Genomic DNA, 19951 nt, shown 5'->3' with positions numbered 1-19951 from the left:
CTGACCGCAATCAAAATATGTAATGTAGCAAGTAAACTACCTTTCTTGAGTCTCAATTTTATATGGTCGCTTTTAAGCACAAGGGGGCTATCCCGAAAAATGCTGTTTTGAGAAAATCGAAGGTAAAGTTTTTGCCCCTTGTTCAGTTTCTTTAAAAGACAAGGAGAGTTTTGTCTATAACCAAGCTAATATACACACCACTGAAACCAAACTTCTCCTATAGGTAGGGCAATGCCCACTTTTGGGTGTAGATCAAGATTTCTGGAAACCCCCGAAATCTGGGTTAGCCCGCCTGTCCTTAAAAGAAACCAAACACAGCATTACAATCAGATATCCTCCCAAAACAGTCAGTGCCTTTTTAACTTCATTCTTAGCAAAAAAGTAAAACTTTCTAGCCAAGACTGAAGCTGTAAATCAAAACCATCTGGACCTACTCACGACCCTAAACTCAGCTCCACCTCAGACCAGTTAAAAGGGACAGAGTTCACAACAGCTTTTGTTTGTTATAGTAGAGGTTTTATGGCACTCGCAACTGCATAAGGTCATATGAGCACCAGAAGATTAGAGGAGTTACAAGAGAGTAACAAACATAAAAAGAAGGGGGGGGGAATAAAGACGATAGATGTTTGATAGGAAAGAGGAAGCAAACCATACCAGAGCAAACGCCAACCACCCAAACAACAACTTTTACATTTGAACTTTACAATATATATATATAATGTTGAAGACATCTAGGAAATTTACAGAAACTGACAATGTAAAGCACCTGCCCTGTTAGTGGCATGACACAGACGAACTCAACTTGAAGCTTACTCATTTTTGCTCCACACACAATACTAACTTCCAAGCTCTTTTTTTTAGTAGAGGTTTTACGGCGCTCGCAACTGCATAAGGTCATATGAGCGCCAGAAGATTAGAGGTGTTGTTACAAGAGAGTAACAAACATAAAAAAAGACGAAAGGGGAGATAAGGCCGACAGATGTTTGATAGGAAAGGAGCAAAACGCACCAGAGCACTCTCCAACCGCCCACCTTCCAAGCTCTGCCAAAAAAGACAGTACCGAAGACTACAATTACAATAACTATCACCACAAGCACAAAATATTGACAGGGGTGTGCATGGAGGTATGTCTTGTTCTTACCTCCCCCTCCCTTCCTCAGGTGAGTCCAGTTTGGTATTGTTGATGAAAGACCCACCATAATCAACCATCACATCTTGCTTTCGTCTGAAATGTAAAAAAAAAGCATTTTATAGAATAATTATATAACTTACATTACAAGCATATCATTAGTAACATCTTTGCATTCTTCCACGGGAAAATGACAGTGGACAAAACTGCACACACATGTACTGAGAATATACACATTCAACTATTCAACTGGAGAAAGAAAACCATAACACAGAGGAGAGGAAACGGAAACAACAACCAGAATTTATCCCGAAAAACCCCAAACCAAACAAGCTTTCCCCACTCAGAAATTGAATTCCTGTCTTCTACGAGCACCGTGAAGCACCAACCACAAAATCACAGACACAAATCTTTGAAACTCTGAGTGAGAAAGAACAGTCTTTGAAAGTATAGTATACTTTTAACTCCAACAGAATCTTACTTCTTATTCGGTGCTGTAAATTAAATAAAATGTGCCTTTTGTGGTAGTTTCAAAATGACATTAATTCAACAAACACAGATATTAGATACATCCTTATTTAGTTTATACCTTCTATCTTTGTGTGCCGTTGAAGCTGCAATTGGAGCAGGGGTAAAGGCCAAGGTTTGTTCAGAAACAATTGAAGTGTGCCTGTCATAGCTAATGAGAGTGTCATCGATAACAGGACTCGTATCTGAACCCTTCTTTGCCATTCTGGGGAGAAATTCTTTCTATTACAAAGGCATTCATCTCAATATTTTATCTGATACCCTAAATTGACTGATTAGGAAACTCTGATAATCAAAGACAAAACATACATTTTTAAATAAAGATGAAACCAAGCAGGAGAGGGATCTTTGCCTTAAACCTCTGTTGACATTAAACTTAAAAGACACATAAGGCAACAAAGTGATTTAAAGAGCTTGACATTGACATTAATATTATATTCTTACATTATATTTACTCTCTATAAAATGCCAAATTTCAAATATTCAGAGATAACTAGCCTTTATACTTGTATGTCATCCCACCCAAAATTACACAGACATATTGTGTGTACATATTGTGTGTATTCAGTTCTTCGAATAACTTTCAAGCCATTGAAATAGCAGTGAAACCTGTCCTTAATACCAATTGAATAAATTAAAATGATAGCTTTTTTTTTTCAAACAAAAGGCAAATCATAAAGAGAATTCATACCTAGGCGTTGGTACAAAACTTTTTCACACAGTTTGTGACACTCCAGAACCAGTATGGCATCACAAGACTTACTCTCTCAATGTATCTTGATTGTAGAATTAGCTCTCAAAATCTATTACCTAGGACTTTTATATCAGTCCAGCAAAACCTGAAAAGAAAAAGTATTCAATAACATCAACATATTAAAGAACAACTGACATTTAAAAAACTCAGCAACCCAGTAACTGAAAGAGAAGAGTAAAGACATAAAAATCCTTCTTACAGCCCCTTCCTCGATATTTCAGCACTGTCAACATTGGACAATTTTTTTTATTTCTGGGTCCGGCAGGAAGTCTGCAATGCAGAAAGTTTCATGAAAAACTTGCGTTCCTTACTTTAACACAAACAACAGTTGTATAGTTGCCAAAAACAGACAGGTAATTCCCCTATTCCAGAAGTGAATATATTTATTTGAGAAAGCAGTGTCTACTCTGAAACATTAAGTGTGCTGAGTGGGCATAGCATAGCTCAGTATCACAAAGACTTGAAAGAAAATAACTTACACCAGATCATGATGAGCATGTTAATAAAACTGTTGACATGGTTTCTCTTTCATTTTAATGTTGCATGTGATGTCAGCACTTCTTCTGTGTCTACAAAAGTATACAAATTTATTATTTATTCATATAATATAGATTCATAAATCATTCCAAATAATGATGCATTTAAAATTAATGATGCATTGCAAAGGCTAGACACTGTGTGACAGGGTGGTTTTCAAGAGATTATTATAATTATAGCATGGGAAGAAATAACTCACTTTATCTAAAACTGACAATGCCAGCCAAACAAAAATGGGGAGAAAATCAAAATCTATGGTATCCCCAAAGACCCTGACGAAAGGCACAGGTGGGTTTCTAGCCTTCCAAACATGGGAGTACGTTATGTAGTCTTCACAATTAAAAACTGAACACTTTTTAATATTTAAAAAAAAATTAGTCGTTCTGTGCCTGTGTCTAAATGAAAATAGTCCGCGCACGTACGTGTAAGAAGAGTGTGCATAATATTGCATGAAAAGAAAGGATTTGAAAATGAGTATTCCAATGTAAAGCGCATTGAGCTACTTTTTTGGAAATGGGCTATATAAATGTTATATATTATTATTATTATCTCTCCAAAGGCCCATTATTCATTGTGAGTCTCTTGAAAACTATCCCATCACACTACCACCGTCACACAGAGTCTATCTTTCTCAATCGGTTGCTTTGAACACTATAAAAACTAGTCATGCACCATTATTTAAGCGTATCTAAACTATATTAAATTTGGTAAATTCTTACTTTTAGACTTTAAACCTGCACACACGCAGATGTACTGTTCGGAGGGCTAAACTATCAAAATTTTGGCCGACTCTATTTCTCCAAACGTTCGGGAAAATAAACTTGAACTCTATTTCTCTGAACGGTTTCCATTCTCAAGATTTGTTGATAATAAGCGAATGGAGTGACTCGTGAGTGTGCATATATGTGAGTGTAAGGTGTGAAAGGGGGGGGGGGGGGGGTTGCATGAAGGATTTTAGTTTTTTGCTGGGTGACTAAATGCAAAATAGGTTACTGCCAAGGTCGAGAAGTCTTGTTTTCTCGCAATATCTTTTGAATGTATTTTCAAATGAAGTATAGTCTGGGAACGTTGCCCCAACCACAACTGAAGTATCTGAATATTCAGACATTTAAAAATGGGACTGTATACAGACCCGGTAACCGGGAACAAAGTCACGAAGTAAAGAGACCATGTAGGGGAAATCTTTTGTGAATTCGGAAAGTTTCAGCACCCTTTTGGCTCAGGGTAAACCTAGGTTCTTCTAGATCTATATGGCCTAAGTCTAGATCTAGACGGACAGACATAAATCATAATCTAGTTTCGAGGCCCACATCTAAATGAAGAGTCTTTTCGATGAACGATTGTTTTTCCTTCATTTTGGAGTTGGAGGAGGAATCAATAAAGACAATTTGAATTTGAAGAAAAGAACAATGTCATAATTTCAATCGAGCAGTGCCTTTATAAAATTATCAACAAGAATAATTTTATTCATATGAATAAGTTTGAAACTATAGGACAAATTGGTAGGGCTGTACCCCGGTAGCAAACCCGCTCGTGCTCACAAGCCCCTAGTTCAAGTCACAAGCCTCAAATCACTAGGTCAAATCATCAAATCAAATCACCAGCATGATAGGTTGAGTCTAGCGCAAACTGTAACCTCCTTGGTCTAGTCTAAACTTCAAGTCCACAGCAACGAGCAATCTGCGAAGCCACTCGTGTCAGGCCCCCTCATCATCCCCACCCTGCTTGCAATCCGCGAAGCCACTTACGTCAGAAAAAGAGAGAGGGGGAGAGTGAGAGATCTCGCCCACAGAGTCACTGCGCGGCGTGGCGCTGTAGTTTACTCGATTAATCGAAGGCCTGCGTAAGCCTCAAGTCCCGTCCGCGGCCACAGGCCCCACAATTCACACAGTACTGATTTGCGCTAGGCCTAGAGATTTGCCCCAGGACAAGCTCCAAACCTGACCTGCTGACTTGTAGGCCTACTGTCTCGATACACCGAACGAGCGGCACGGGCTCGATGGCGTAGGACCGTCTTGATGGCGACAAGACAGTCCGATGTGTTCAAACAGCAAGACAGTACTGTTCGCTGTGTGAACTTTGAACCGTGGAGGAAGGGAGAGGCTGGGCTTGTTTTGGTGCAAGGCGTAGAGAGCTGAAGTTATTTTTAACTTCCCGCCGTTGATCAGCTTCTAAGCGAATGGATAAGTGAGAGGGAGCGTGGTATTGCAGTAACAGAGACCTAGGTTTCTGGTAGTAATAAGAATAAGTTGACTTAGATTACCCTAAAATGGAAAACTCCAGGGGTCGTTGTGATTGGCTTTTGTATCGTATGTATGTAACCTATTTTGTAGATGTGTTACACTCACAGTGACATAATACAGAACATTTAGGAGACAGGCTAGGCCTACTTCAACCCAATGTCAGGGCCAACCTGGGCTGAAAGGGAACAACGCCCCAGCAGAAAGACGGAGGTTCTCAGTAGGGCTGGGTCACGAGCGCGAGAACGGAACTGAATCGTCACTCTTTCCTGCGGAACGCGATTCCCGATTCACTTCAGTGGAACACGGAACAGTATCGCCAAACGATTCCCGATTCACTCCCCTGTCGCTGTCACCACCTTGTGGCTTGTTTAACCTACTGCTGAGTCGAGTCACGAGCGCAAGAACGGAACGGAACACTTGGTATGGCTCCCCTTATTTTACAAAAGATGGTATAGTCCAACCCCCCTATTAAAACAAAATGAACGGGGTCCAACCAATAGACAGAAGGAATTTTATGGAGCCATTGTTTTAGGGAATGGTGGGGTTGGGGGGGGGGGGATTTATGGGGGTCACTAATTGACGTCAGTTGATAGAGCAGCGCAACAAAGGGTGTGGGGCGGAGAGGATGGCGGAACAGCAAGAGTGGGACTCGCGCTCGCCAAGAGGCGTTGATATGACACTGTTCTGTTTCAGTCAGCGTTCCGCCACAGCTCCACGAGCGCTCGCGTACTCGCGATTCATTGAAGCCGACTGAATCGCGAATCGCCACTCTCAAATTTGACGAGCAGGATCCAGCCCTAGTTCTCAGTAAAAATTTCTCCCCATACGGGAATCGAACTGAAGTCTTTTGCGTGCGACGATGAAGCGCTTGGCTCGTGCACATTAAAAATAAACAGGCCTTAACATCATAAGAATAGCCGATCCAATATTAATTTTTAAGTGCATTGAATAGAGCTTTTTGTTTTTTACAACCGAACTATGAAAAAAAAACCCAACCGATCTTGCACTTTTGGTGCAAGTCTCTCAACGCAAATAACCAGAGAATCTTCTGTAATATGTACTGAGCCCACTGCCACGAGAGTTCGCGACGTCACGACACAGTACAGTAGGACTGTTCGCGAGTCACAACTCACCGGAAGTTTCCTCCGGTAGCAAGCGGGAGGCAAATCAAACCACAAGCCTGCTCGCAAGCCTCTAGCGCAAGACGTCCGCTGATTTAAAAGTTAAAAGCCTTCCATTAACCGAGCAGAATCCAGCCCTACAAATTGGGTACTCTACAAACACTTGTCTAGAACAAAAACTAAGGCACAGAAATTAACCATTCTAATGCAGAATAAATCTCAAATCATTGAGCTTTTAGTACATCCGCGCGTAATGCCAAGGTTTGCTGTACTGTGTGTGGGATGGGGAAGAAGTTAGCCTAAATATATAATATCGTTTTAATTATAGTCAAAAATGCAAACTACCTAACCGACACCGGCAAAGTCGCTTCAGGGCTCATTAACTCCGTGACCCCGAGCCGAGGAGCTCCGGCGGGCTGCTGAGTCACGCTAACTGAAGGTAACAGAATCGGGCGAAAACTCGAAAAGTGACGCCGTGATGGCCACCTCTATTCTCACCCGGAGTGAGAATAGTGCAGGCGAGTCTTGTGGCTATTCTCACCCGGTGCGCGTTCACCAAATTTTGCGTTCACCCTAAACCACAGAATTCTACACTGTGAAAACAGAAAAATTGTAGAATTCTGTGCCGTGAACAAACGTTCCATTACAACTGTAGCCTACTAAAAGCGTACAATTTTGTCTGTGGGCAGTGGAGAGAGAGAGAGAAAGAGAGAGAGGAGTAGCGCGAGAATTTCCGGGCAAAACAAAATGGCGACCCGCGTAGTTCGGCTCGAATCGAAAAGTTAGTTAAAGGAAGAGGCTAGCCGTACTTAATGACGGCTAGACTGCCAGTCTAGCCGTACTTATTCTTAATATGATGGCTAGACTGACCATTTACAAAAAATAGGCCTACTGAATTGTAAATATACATTTTTAGTGTGCAGTACCTAAAGTATTTGTATTTGAGACAAAACCAGGTTCCTTAATGACAGTGCATGTATTTTAAACCTCCTGTTTTCTAATGTAAATAGGGCCTAAGATAAGTACGGCTAGACTGGCAGTCTAGCCGTACTTAAGTACGGCTAGACTTCTTGTCTAGCCGTACTTAAGTACGGGTAGACAGCCAGGCTAGCCGTACTTAAGGACGGCTAGACTGTCAGTCTAGCCGTACTTAATATTGAATGATGGCTGAATTGTAAATGAAAATTTTAGTTTGCAATGCCTAAAGTATTTGTATTTCAGACAAAACCAAAAGGTGCCTTACTGACTTGCATGTATTTGAACCTGAATATAATAACTCTAGATCTAGATCTCATGAGACCTGTGTACTTAACAGGATTGAGTCGATTGGGCCAAACCTAGATCTAAGTACGGCTAGACTGGCAGTCTAGCCGTACTTAAGTACGGCTAGCCACTTCGTTAGTTAAATAGCCGTAGCATCTTTGTAGACAACCAAATTTATTTACTTTTGTGTTTTAACATCATTTTTAAACTTTGTTTTGGTCAATTTGATCGTCCACACCGATAGACAGTATTCAGAAAGAGACAGAGAGAGAGAGAGAGAAGAGGGGAGGAGTTGATTTTGCGAGAACTTCCGGGCGGGTGAGAATAGCCACTTTCCACCGTGATTGTGAAGCGTGTGCACGCACACCCACACACACAAAGTGGGCCTGCCACATGAGATCAGAGACAATGTATGTTAACGTACATTGTCTCTAGTGAGATCTTGTCAACTGGCGAGGGAAGCCCCAGAAGACGACAAAAAGAGATGGCGGATATAGGAGGCCAATGTCATCTATTTTGGGCCAATCACAGAGATGTGCTGTAGCTTCATTTTGGTTTGAATGCATTATTTTGTAATAAAGAAGGACAGTTTAAGTTTAAGAACAGATCACCAATCACAGCTAGATTTAGGCTAATAGCTTACCAAATTAAATGTAAAACGTCAACAGTACAGCAGTCGATATTTTTTCACGTATGATCATATGTTTGTTATTTTGAGTTCGGTTCTCACACACCCATATCACAAAAAAGTGAACTTTTGAAAGTGTTTTGACAAGCTTTTAATCGACCCAGAGTCAAAGTTTAAAATTTAAATGAGGAGAATATTGCATGTGTAAACTTCTTCATACATCATGAAACGAAAACTGAAGGCATTCTGTCTCTGCTCGAGAAAATATAAACTTACTTTGCATAGAAACGACAATCACAAAACCCGCCAAGCCATGTTTTCAATTGTTTTCGTTTTCTTGTCACACATCTCGCACTCAATTTGAGGAGAGCAAATTAAAAACTAAAAAGTCAGGTTCATGAAGATCCGAAAGAAACCACGAACGTTTGGCTAGATCTAGTCTTTAGATCTATAATGCAGTTTTACCAGTTTGGGGAAAAGTCCTTTTTTTTCATTCAGGCCAAAGAGGTTTGGTTCAGGCCAGTCTGAGCAGTCTCTTACTTGGCCTTGCCTACTCACTCTCATTTTATTTTTCCTCGCTCTCCGCTCTACTCACTTGCACACTTCAGCAGATCTAATCTAGCAGTAGCCTACTCCTGGCCTTGGTCACAGACTTTGCTGTCTGAACTGTGATTTTGAGCCGTTGTGTGAAGACAGGAAGGAAAGTCTAGCAAAGTGAATGGATCCTGACTAAAAGCGCAGTTTCTTATTAAGTCAAGTATAGTCCAGTATAGACTATAGAGGTAAAAATGTAAACATGCAGCTTACTACACTCACTAGGCTTACAACACCATGCCAATTTTATGCAGTCTGCACCATCTACTACTTACTACTACTGCTGACGGTGATCTTGTAGTTCCGTTCGTTAAAGTCCATGATCCATTTGTTTACATCCAAAGAAGAAATCCAGAAGTCTTGATGACCAATATTATTTGAAATTGGCTACACAAAGGGCAGGGATGCATCCCCTGCAAAACATCAAATTAGGATAAAATTCAGGGGTTTAAACTTTAACGAACGAAACTACAAAATCGCCCTTCTGATTTAGACTACACTGAACTGACTAGCCTGGATGTAAGGGCCTAGCCTACTCACGCCCAGGCCCAGACACACTTGAACTTGACTTTTAATTCTATTTTTGTTTTATAAGAATGAGCTGGCGGGAGGACTTCCATAACGAGCGACCACTATGAGACAGAGCAGAATTGAGGGCTTGGGGTAGGGGCGGTAGGGTTAGGGGTAGGGTTAGGTCTAGGCCTCTTCTTTATTGTGTTTGATGGGGGGGTCGCTCGTTACGGAAGTCCTTCCGAGCTGGCGTTCTCCGTTTTTTGCCCCAAGAGTATGGATATCGATACTGACTACTCTTTGAACCCCATCAGACGCTAATAGCGTCCGGCGGTAATAACCGTGTTCCCCATTGAACACTGGGGGCGTCCAGTACTAGATCTAGATCTAGTGACAACTGTTTCATTTTATTTAGCTAGTTTTAGCTTGTTTTTCAAAAACTATTCCCAAACCAAGTTTTTAGTATTTGACTAGAAGCCTTTGTTCCCGCCATTTAGAACTTGGAGGCAAGCTTTTGGATAATGAGACATAGGCTAGTGCACTAGGTTTAGGTGGCTATAGAAAAGACTCTGAGAAACGGTAGAAAAAGGTCAGGGCTTTTAAAGAGTTAACTCTAAGTCCGTAATTTCTAACAAAACATCTTGTTTGTCATATATATATTATATCGTATTGCGCATCATATTGTTTGGCAGAGATTGTTTTCTCCACTGCAACTGTTAGGGAAAAGAAAGTGTGCAAAACATCCGTTATAGCTGGATTCTCGTAAAAGGGATCCGGTAATAAATTCAAGGGACAGTAGGCCGAATCTATGAGTCTGGTTTTCTGTTTGTTTCTTTTTTGTTATCTCCCCTGATGATGATTTGGTGCAACATGATCTCTAGGTCACTCGATCAAAAATCGAAAGGTTTCTTTCTCTAGCGCTAGCGATGTTGACAGCTCGGCGTTAGCAATCAAAAATAAAGTTCTTTAGGCTAACTCGCCCACTGTGTTGTCCCCCACCCCACCGCACCCTGTTATGCATTATTCCATCTGCTTGCACACATCATACATTGGCTCCATACATCACAGCACTATGGCCTCTCCATCCCCGCATTGGAGACGTGAGAGGCATGCTAGGCCTAGATAATCTAGACTAGGCTGGCCTATCACGCGATGCGTTCTGCTTGTCTGTGCATACCACATCCTCCCCACTCATTGGCTCCGCCTTCATTGTTGGCACACATGGGCTCTCCCATTCTTTGTTTTGCAAGATCACCAACAACTGGCGAGGTTTTGCATGAATAAATGGCCTTATGCGCTGTGCGCAGCAGCAGCAATAGTCTGCTATAACCGACTGGCATGTTTTTCTGATTGCACTATAGCAGTATTTTATTTACAATTTAACAGACTTTTCGTTATTTCATGACTCGTTACAAGTGGATTCCACTGTAATTCTTTAGACCCTGAGTTATTTCCACCGTTTCCCAGAGTTTTTTTACTACTGTCACCTAAACCTGGTCCACTATGTCTCATTATAACCCCAAAAACTTGCCTCTAAGATAAGTTCTAAATGGCAGAAACAAAGGCTTGATCGTTACAAATAAACTTGGTTCGGGAATAGTTCCAAAAACAAGCAAGAACTAGCACTAAATGAAACGAAATAGTTGTCCCTGGTATTGGACGCTGGGAGCGTCTGATGGAGAACAGGGTTATTACCGCCGACGCTCCCAGCGTCTGATGGGGAACAGGGTTATTACCGCCGACGCTCCCAGCGTCTGATGGGGAACAGGGTTATTACCGCTGACGCTCCCAGCGTCTGATGGAGAACAGGGTTATTACCGCCGACGCTCCCAGCATCCGATGGGGTTTAAAGAGTTAATGCACATCATATATTGGTAATGTCTGTGAGACAACTTCGTTCCTAGAATGGGATGTTGTATGCTCGCGTGTGCACTTAATTGGGTTAGGAAGTCACACTGGTCAGCTTGTAGGTTTCCGTCTGAAATTGGCAATGATTGACTTTGACTTTGACTGCTTTAACTTCACAAAATAGTGTTCTTGTTGTTGTTTTTTAGGAGCAGAAGGGTTTGTTTAAGAGGGAATCAGTTGTCTCCCTATTTTGCTTTTATTTTACTTCCCTGTTTTCTTCAATAATTTTAAATAAATGTGGTTATATTTTTCCGCAGATTACTCACTTGTATCAAATTCTGCTTTTGCTGTCGAATTTCTTGGAGTCAAAATGAACAAGTTGGCGACCATTTTGCTGTGTGTCAACTTCATTACAGTACTGTTCCCTCAGCCGGGTTACATCCATCCAGATGAGTTTTTCCAGTCCTCCGAGATTGTAGCAGGCAAGTAATGATTTAAAAACTTAATTAAGCAGAAATAATTGCACTCTTTTCTGTGTAGTCTCTCTCACTCTTTATCTACAGGCATTGGTAATGGTATTCATGTGAATTCTGTTGAGATATAATATATAAATTATAAATGCTACAACCAGGTTTGTTTTTATTTGTCTGCCCTGTGCGCTGGAACAGTCTTTTTTGTGCTGTCTGTAGTGTTTTCACTGACTTCAGGTATCAATTATTGTGGACTGTCAGACATCATGATGTATAAATAATGAATAATGTGAACTTACTGTGGTGATGGCATCATGTGGTTTGAGTTTGTCATTATTTAAGCTGTTTTTTGTGTTGCTCTGATGTTTTGCTAATGGCTCAAGAAAGTATTGAAAGTAAACTTTAGCCCTCTCTGCTTAGAACTGACTTGATGTGATATGCACATGTCATACAGGGTCTCTGCTCTCTGTGGGGCAAGTGAGTTGCCATAACGTTATGTACCAATGTTTTAAATTATTTTTGGAAATGGAGAGTTGGAATTTACTCGTACCAGAAATGCTGTGTACAGTTTTTTAAATTAAAAAAAAAAATTCAATATGAAGTAAAACTGTCTATGGTATTGTCAAACACTACTAGAGTATTCTTCACTTTCACAAGAATTTAGACAGAACTATCATTCAGACAACATACGTTACCCTGGGTGACTCAAATCACGACTTCAAAAAATTTGTGAAAAAGAAATGGGCAAAATATGCAAAAGAAGAGAGTATGCGAGAGAAAAAAGCCTGGTATGCAGCACACCATTAATTTTTACAAAAATAGAATGCATTATCAAAGTAGAATCAAGCAAAAACATCATGTTGATTTTTAATTCTAGAGACTCGAAGAATTTGGGAGGCAGGGAATAAGATGGGTGGGAGGTGCTGGATTGTAGCTTTTTGATTTGTCCCCCAAATTATTGTTTGTTTGAATATTGTACATAATATTTTTAATTCTTTCTTCTTTTTTTTTAGGGGACATGCTAGGAGTTGAGCACTTCCGTGCTTGGGAGTTTGAGCCGTCTACACCTGTGCGCAGTATTGTTTTCCCATACCTGGTGGCAGGGCCATCCATATCACTGCTCAGGTGGATGAACTCAACGGGCATTCACGGCCTTCAAATCTCAGCTGTAAAGGTAGTCATGGCAACAAGGCTGCCTCTTGCTTTTCTCAGCGTGTTTGGATATCTGGCCACAAGCCGTTTGGCTCTGGTTTTTGGGGCTGAGGAGTATTTGAGCACGGTGCTGTGGTGTAGCTCTTATGTGACGTGGGCGTACTTCACCAGAACCTTCTCCAACACAGTGGAGGCCGTCCTTCTGGCCGTTGTGCTACTGCTTGTTTTGTCTTCTCCAGCTGTGAAGAGTTCCCTCCCTCTGCCTGTAAATACAGAGCCACAACCTGCTAAAGACGATAGCGGTAAAGGAGAAAGTCCCAAGACAGACCAGGATGAGAAAAGTGCTGACAGTAGAAAAGATGTTAAAAAAGATGGAAAAGAGAAGAAACGAAAAGAAAGAGAGAATGAAAGGCAAGCGAAGTTATTACCTCAGTCTGGTCGTTCTTCAGACGCCAAGAGATGTTCTGCTGGGGCCTCAAAGCTGAGAGCCTACCTTTTAGGAGCATTTATAACGGCAGGCTTCTTCAACAGACCCACATTTCCTGTATTTGTAGCTGTACCTGTTTTGCTGTGGCTCTACAGTTTGAAAGCTAACTCCTTCAGGGAGAGAAGTATTTTCCGTTTGTTAGGTCCGTGTTTCTTTATGAGTGTCGGGGCACTTGTGGTGTTCTGTGGTTTTGTTGTTGCAGATACCTTGTATTTCAACCCCGACTCTGTGAACATCGTTTCCCACTCTCTCCACGGGCTCTTTGACGGCAGCATATCTTTTACCGCCATGTCATCTAGTGTGAAGGACATGACTTCTGCCATGATTGTCACCCCTTGGAACTTTATCCAGTATAACCTGAGGACAGAGAATCTGGCACAGCACGGTCTTCACCCTCGTTACACCCATATTGTTGGAAACCTTCCTCTTTTGACCGGGCCTTTGTACGTGCCAATAGTGATAACGTCAGTGCTGTCCATTCTGCGATGTCTTACCAGGCAAAGTGACAAGAATAATGGATTCTATGATAGCCTGTGGCTTACTTCCATGATGATGCTTCCTGTTCTTGCACTGTCTGTGTTTCCCCACCAGGAACCCAGATTTCTCATCCCCTTGTTGCCAGTTTTAGTTGTGTTAGGGGCGAAAACTGTCTCGGCGATGGCTCCCGCCAAACTTTCTTTCTTTGCCTTGTGGGCGTTTTTCAATATTTTTCTAGTTTTGGTTTACGGCTACATTCACCAAGCTGCACTTGTTCCAGCACTTTCTATTTACCAGCAGAAGCTGTCTTCCTCTCCTGTAACCACGAGTCAACATCATGCCATATTCTACAAGACGTACCCACCCCCACGCCATCTTCTGCTGGTCAAGCCTCAGAACATGAATATCAAAATCCATGACCTGGCTGGAGCACCCATCGACTCAATGGTTAGCCTGGTCAAGAGCACCAAGTCTGAGTGTGTCCGCTCCAAGACCAAGTGCCAGATCTACGTCTTTTTGCCGTCCACTGTGACCCCCAGAGTTCTAGACGATCTGTCGCCGTACAAGATCAGCACAACGAGCATCTGCCCTCATCTGTCCATGGAGTCGCCTCCCAGGTTCCGGGCCTGGTGGTCAAAGAGGCTGAGCCCTGACGAGTTCCTCATGGACTTCTGTCTCAATATCATGAGAATTTCTTGATCAAAGCAAAACCACAGAGATCAACCTTACTAGTTTTCAGTGTTACTATGTTTTTTTAGCAATGATATTAGTATTATTTTATTAGTAGAGAGGGATACATCTTCATGAACAATTTGAAGACTTAACAATGGCAGCTTACTGGAAAAGACGAGCCAAAAAAACTGATATCAGGAAAGCTTATTCTGGGAAAACTCAAGCTGGTAGCCATTAACTTCAAGAGGATGCTGCTCTTTGCCCTTGCCCACTTTATCAGTATCATTGCATAGTTTGTTATCAGCTATGGGTATAAATAGACCCTCTTATTATATTATACTATGGGTATCAGAATTTAATTTTCAGATTTTTCCCTATTTGTATAGTCATGTTATAGAGGATCTATCTTAGGCAGCCTACCACTGTGCTGGATAGGGTTCAAATTTTGTGGAAAGTCATGATTTCACGTGTTTTACCATCTATTCTGAGTGAGTAAGTCTATCGGTCAGCTTTTTGCTTGATGTATTCCTCAAATTTGAAAATGTTTGCTGTATGCACTCAGAGGGGATAAAATGAGCCAAGAAAATGGGTCAGGATTTCCATATCTCTTGCTAGATGAACTAGATGTTCACTTGCAAACTGGATGTCGATGAGCGACCGAGTAGTGGTGGGAATGCGGCTCTTAACTACTTTTATACGATGGTTTAAGCGCCTGTACATACCATGGGGGCAATGTGAAAGTGCATAATTTGTGGAGATTGAATATCAAAAATAAATGTCTTCCTTTCTCCTCATGTTATCTGAAGTGGGTTTGTTGAGCAGTGATAAAGAGTACGGTAGGGTATGATTGAAAGTTTGAAAGTCAAAAGTTGCAACGAACCACCTCAACATTTATAACCTACTGTTACTCAGTGTTACTACACGATAGGAGCAGCTTACAGAAAAACTGGCGATTACACTGTCAAAGCTGTTTGTTCTATTATATTGAATCTAGACGGTTGGAATTTGTTTTTTTTTAATGTACATGAAGTTTTATGCCCACATCAACCCAAGATTATTTAGGAAGTGTGCCTTGGACCCTGCCTGAAAGTTGAAAAGGCCGAGAGGGATACGACTTCCCAGCAGAAAGACTGAGATATATGTACTTGATAAAAGTTTTTCCTCCCAGGGATCAAACTCTGGCCTTTTGCTTGTGTTGCAAAGTCATCATAGGTTAACTGATAAGGAAAAGATGTCCTTTTAATTTATTTTAAAGTAAAAAATGTGTTTAAGTTTTTTAATTGAAAATTTGAAGTCCTTTTTGGGTTTTCTCCAGCTTGAGAACATATGAGCAAGTTCATTCTTTCATGTGAGTCCTCATTTATGTTTTATAATTTACAGATCCTTTTTTTGTATTTTTACTTCTTCTGACATCCATTCTTCAAGTTCTTGGAAATGTTTTCATTTCTGTATCAGTTCCACAGAGGAAAGTTGAGCTGTTTCTTGTCCAATATTTGTTTTTTATTTTTGTACATCCCATACTCACCATCATCTGATCTTCTATTGTGTAACAGGCTCTTAGTGGCACACACAGAAGATGTGAGTTCGATTTCAGTGAGAGGAGAATTAAAACCCTATCCGTATGTCGTGTTTTACCATTGTATCCATACAACATGGGGAACTCTCTGCCACCACCTTCCAAAGAGGAAATTTACTCGTTAATCCAATCCATACTCTCTTCATAGCAGTCTGTCAAAATGATTTTTTGAGAAATACTGAAAGTTTCAAAGAGATCTTCGTACAAAAAAAAGTATTCTAAAATGTGCAGAATACAACCCCGGGGGTACAAAATGACACCAGGGCGTACGGATAGGGTTAATCAAGTATCTCCATCTTTTTTCTGAAATGTTTTATTCCTCAAGCCCAGGTTGTTGTTTCTGACACAGTACTGACTGGTAGGATTGAAATACCTTTGTAGCCTGTCTCCTATATGATCTGAATAGTGTTGATGGGGTATAAAACTTCTTCAGTTTCTTTTGTTTTTGTTTTTTGGTCATACTGCTGTACTTTTTCCTTTGTCAAAACATTAAAAACATATTTTGGCCCTACCCTAAGCCTTCTTAGTATTCTAAGAAAGAATATGTAGGCCTGCCCCATACATGATGTAGGTAGTGCTGATCTCACTGTAGAAAATGTACATTATAATTATATATAATATGTACTCTCTTGTGTGCTGTGTGAATGTTACATTGGAAACCTAACCTTTGAGGCTGTTAGTGAGTGAACAAATTATGAACTAATACAGTATAAATTAGAACTTCTTAGGCTTATTTGTGTGTTTGGGCATATATAGTTAGGTGTACATTTTGCTTTGGTCATGGTACGGTAGCCTATACAGGATAATCCGCTTATCAACGCATCCATTTTTACTTATTTTCCTGAAAAGTGCTAGAAGAACTACATCAGCTTGAGATTACCACGTCTTTAACCCCAACTACAAGCTGTGATGTACTTACTGATGTGATTGTATTGGGTCCACCAAAACAACCCTTCTCGCTTTTCAGAGAAAATTGTGGCCATTTTACATACTCTGTGGGTGGTTGGCGGGTGCTCTGGTGTGGTTTGCTCCTTCTTTCCTATAAAAAGTCTATATTCTCTATCTCCCCTCCTTCTTTTTTGTGTTTGTTACTTTCTTGTAATGCCTCTAATCTTCGGCACTTATATGACCTTACTAAAACTAAAACTTACATACACTATACACCTTCACCTCACTTTAACTCTTAACTTCCTTCTCATGAGACGAATGTTTTGCCGACCTTTCTGGGGTTTTTGGGGGTTTTTTTGGTTTCATAGAATTGTTGAATGTTTCTTCTACATGTAAAGAGTTCTTCACCTGAATAGATAAAATAATGAATGTAGGCCTACTGATTTTGCAGGAGAAAATTTCTTCTGATTTGTTCATGAGTTGCTGCTACTAATACTAATGTGTGGCATCTATTGTCTTTACTGGATGCCATCAGCTACTACAGTATAACAAGGATAGCTCGAATTCGTCGTGACTGGCTTAGGTAGTTGGGGGGATCCGTAATTCCAGAGATATCTTACAAAGATTTTTTTTAAAAACCGGTACTGCAGGCCCAGTTTGACGGATGCTTGATTTCAAGTCTTCTATGTTTGACCTATCCGTGTTATAGTTATACTACTGTATGTAATATTCTGGAGTATTTGTCTTCCAAAAATATACATGTTGCGGTGTTTCATTGATTGAAGTGTGCATTTAGAAGAAGTGGCTGCACATTATACATCTATTTTATATGTGTTACAACACAGTAGAATCGGGCGCTCATAATTTTTGGGGGGCACACAGAGTTATTCCATATCATTTTAATTCTTAAAGCCTTTTGATGAAAAAAGTACCCTTTTAAAATATCTTGATCAGAAGTCCATATTTTGCCATTCCAGAGGTGGGGATCACCTGGTGCCAGAGAGGAAATAAGCGAGAAAACAGCCACCAGTTTGGTTACTTCCACTTGGAAACTGAAAATATGTGCCTTTGATCAGTATTTTCCAGTAAAATCCATTCAGGGATGTGATTAATAGTGGACTTTAATATGTGTTGAGCCTAGAACAAAAGTATTGATAGAAATTGCCAATTGTTGAAGTAGGTTCCTTCGATATTAGTCTACTGCAGAGTCTACATTTATATTTTGATGAGCACCTGATGTCACCATGATGTAACGCATAAAAAAATATAATCTATGGTAAAATTAAAGCCTGTCGTCATTACAAAAATTTGCATTTGAGCGGAGCGTGTCATCGTATGTTTAGGCAGATACAACAGCGATATAGCAGACATGAAGCTGCTCATCACAAAATTCCTGTTACCACAACAATTTCAAATCCCTTTTTTTTCTCCTCTTCATTCTGTGTCATGCGAGTTCCCTTTAAATTTAAATAACATATGCCTAACACACAAACACTCATTCTTTAGTCCCAACCTGTGAAAGTTCATGATATCAGGGTTTTACTGTATTAGTATGTTACTATTCAGATTCAGGGCAATTTTATTATATCCCTCTTCTGTTTTTGTCTACCTACTAGATCTACCTTGCTTTTCCCCCCTCCACTAAAGGGTCATTATTGCATCAAATCAATGTGCTTCTGTTTAGTTAGAGACAAACACATATGATCAACAGCTTTCTTATCTGTTCTTTTAAAATGTATCAGAAACACTTTCCAATTTCCAGACACATGCTGGGTGTGTGTGAAGATGTGAGATGCAGAACTGAAAGTGTTACCAATCGAGAATCCCATGCAAAATGTTATAGGAACAGGTATTTTGTTGCGAATGAGACTTGTCATAAAAAAAATGTAGAGGCTTTAATTATGTTACTGTGTAGTTAGTTCCAAGTTGTGTAGTGATTTTTTCATTATTGTGAGAGTTAGGGGTAGACTAGGCAGTCTAAGAATCAATACTTGAGTATTCAATGGAACAATGTTTGTTCATATTGATGCATGTTACTTTTGTTATTGAAATTGATAATAAAATTACAAAATTGAAACTTGTTTCTCATTTTATTATATCATAATCATAACAGGCCAATGTTGTGCACATTCATGATTATATATGTACCATGTCACAATCTCTATGATCAGTCCTCAAAATGATTCACGTTTTGTTAAGACTGAAGGGTGTGTTAAACCCACCAAGTTGTCCCTTCTTTCGTATCAGACATGGTTGTCCTTATTTCCCTTCCTTCTTTTTTTGTGTACGTCTCTCTTGTAACACCTCTAATCTTCGGCACTTATATGACCTTGTTGTGTTGCAAGTGCCTTAAACTTAAAGCTCAACAACAGTGGCAGAAAAGAAGTAGAACCTATCAATGACACCCTTCAAACTCCCAGCACTGGCATGACAATGCAAATATATGGTCGCTTTTAACTTATTTTAAGCACAAGGGTGCTATCCCAAAAAATGCTGTTTTGAGAAAATCGAAGGGAAAGTTTTTGGACTCTTGTCATGTTTCTTCAGAAGACAAGGATAGTTTTCTCTGTAACCATACAAATATGCACACCAATGAAACAAAACTTCTCCTATAGGTAGGGCAATGCCCACTTTTGGTGTAGATCAAGATTTCTGGAAACGCCCGAAATCTGGGTTAGCCCGCTTGTCCTTAAAAGCAACCATAAAATAGACTCATACAGAAACTGGGAGTCCATGGAATAGTATCACAGGACAAGAAAGTACCCAACAGTTTGTTTCCACATAACTTTTAAAAAAGTTTTAATTACTTTTCTCCAATAAAACAAAGCAGAGGATCATCCCAATTCTCTATTCCAAAAAAGGACACTTGCAATAGCAAGAATATAACAGGGAAAGGCTATCAAGTGGCAGTTTGTTACAAGTACATAGTGCCTACATGTATCAGAATCATGTACTATGTTAACGCTTTATTTTCTAAATGACTGGCTGCTTGTCTGATGAATAAATACGAACAAGAAACATCCGGATAACGTATCATACTCAAATGCTGGTATTTAAATTCAAGTTAAGCATCT

General features: G+C 40.3%; 2 protein-coding genes across 2 annotated transcripts in view; one reads left to right on the top strand and one right to left on the bottom strand.

Annotated features, from left to right (window-relative positions):
- The window catches only part of LOC101859389, a 62318-nt gene extending 53762 nt beyond the window's left edge, over positions 1–8556 (bottom strand). Inside the window, exons 1-4 of the mRNA XM_035968353.1 lie at positions 8480–8556; positions 2349–2496; positions 1719–1862; positions 1142–1225 (exon numbers count right to left, since the gene is read on the bottom strand). Coding sequence (XP_035824246.1) covers positions 1142–1225; positions 1719–1861 — 227 coding nt within the window. The 5' untranslated portion in view covers position 1862; positions 2349–2496; positions 8480–8556. The remainder of the gene's footprint in view (positions 1–1141; positions 1226–1718; positions 1863–2348; positions 2497–8479) is intronic.
- A 350-nt stretch (positions 8557–8906) lies between these two features.
- On the top strand, positions 8907–16050 carry LOC101851790 (GPI mannosyltransferase 4). The gene is made up of 3 exons (XM_005092794.3): positions 8907–8985; positions 11473–11637; positions 12639–16050. Exons 2-3 carry the CDS (start codon positions 11526–11528, stop codon positions 14438–14440), a joined length of 1914 nt encoding a protein of 637 aa, XP_005092851.1. The 5' UTR covers positions 8907–8985; positions 11473–11525; the 3' UTR covers positions 14441–16050.
- Positions 16051–19951: the final 3901 nt, after the last annotated feature.

Source organism: Aplysia californica, unplaced genomic scaffold (genome assembly GCF_000002075.1).
Source record: "Aplysia californica isolate F4 #8 unplaced genomic scaffold, AplCal3.0 scaffold00053, whole genome shotgun sequence".
NCBI classification, from domain to species: domain Eukaryota; kingdom Metazoa; phylum Mollusca; class Gastropoda; order Aplysiida; family Aplysiidae; genus Aplysia; species Aplysia californica.
The sequence above is the reverse complement of the archived record's forward strand: the minus strand, read 5'-3'. Positions and strand labels throughout refer to the sequence as shown.

What these genes read in the sequence shown, in the direction of transcription:
- LOC101851790 (XM_005092794.3), top strand. Translation starts at nt 11,526, where the DNA reads ATGAACAAGTTGGCGACCATTTTGCTGTGTGTCAACTTCATTACAGTA. An exon ending in GTCCTCCGAGATTGTAGCAG is followed by an intron (nt 11,638 to 12,638) that starts GCAAGTAATGAT and finishes CTTTTTTTTTAG; the next exon opens with GGGACATGCTAGGAGTTGAG.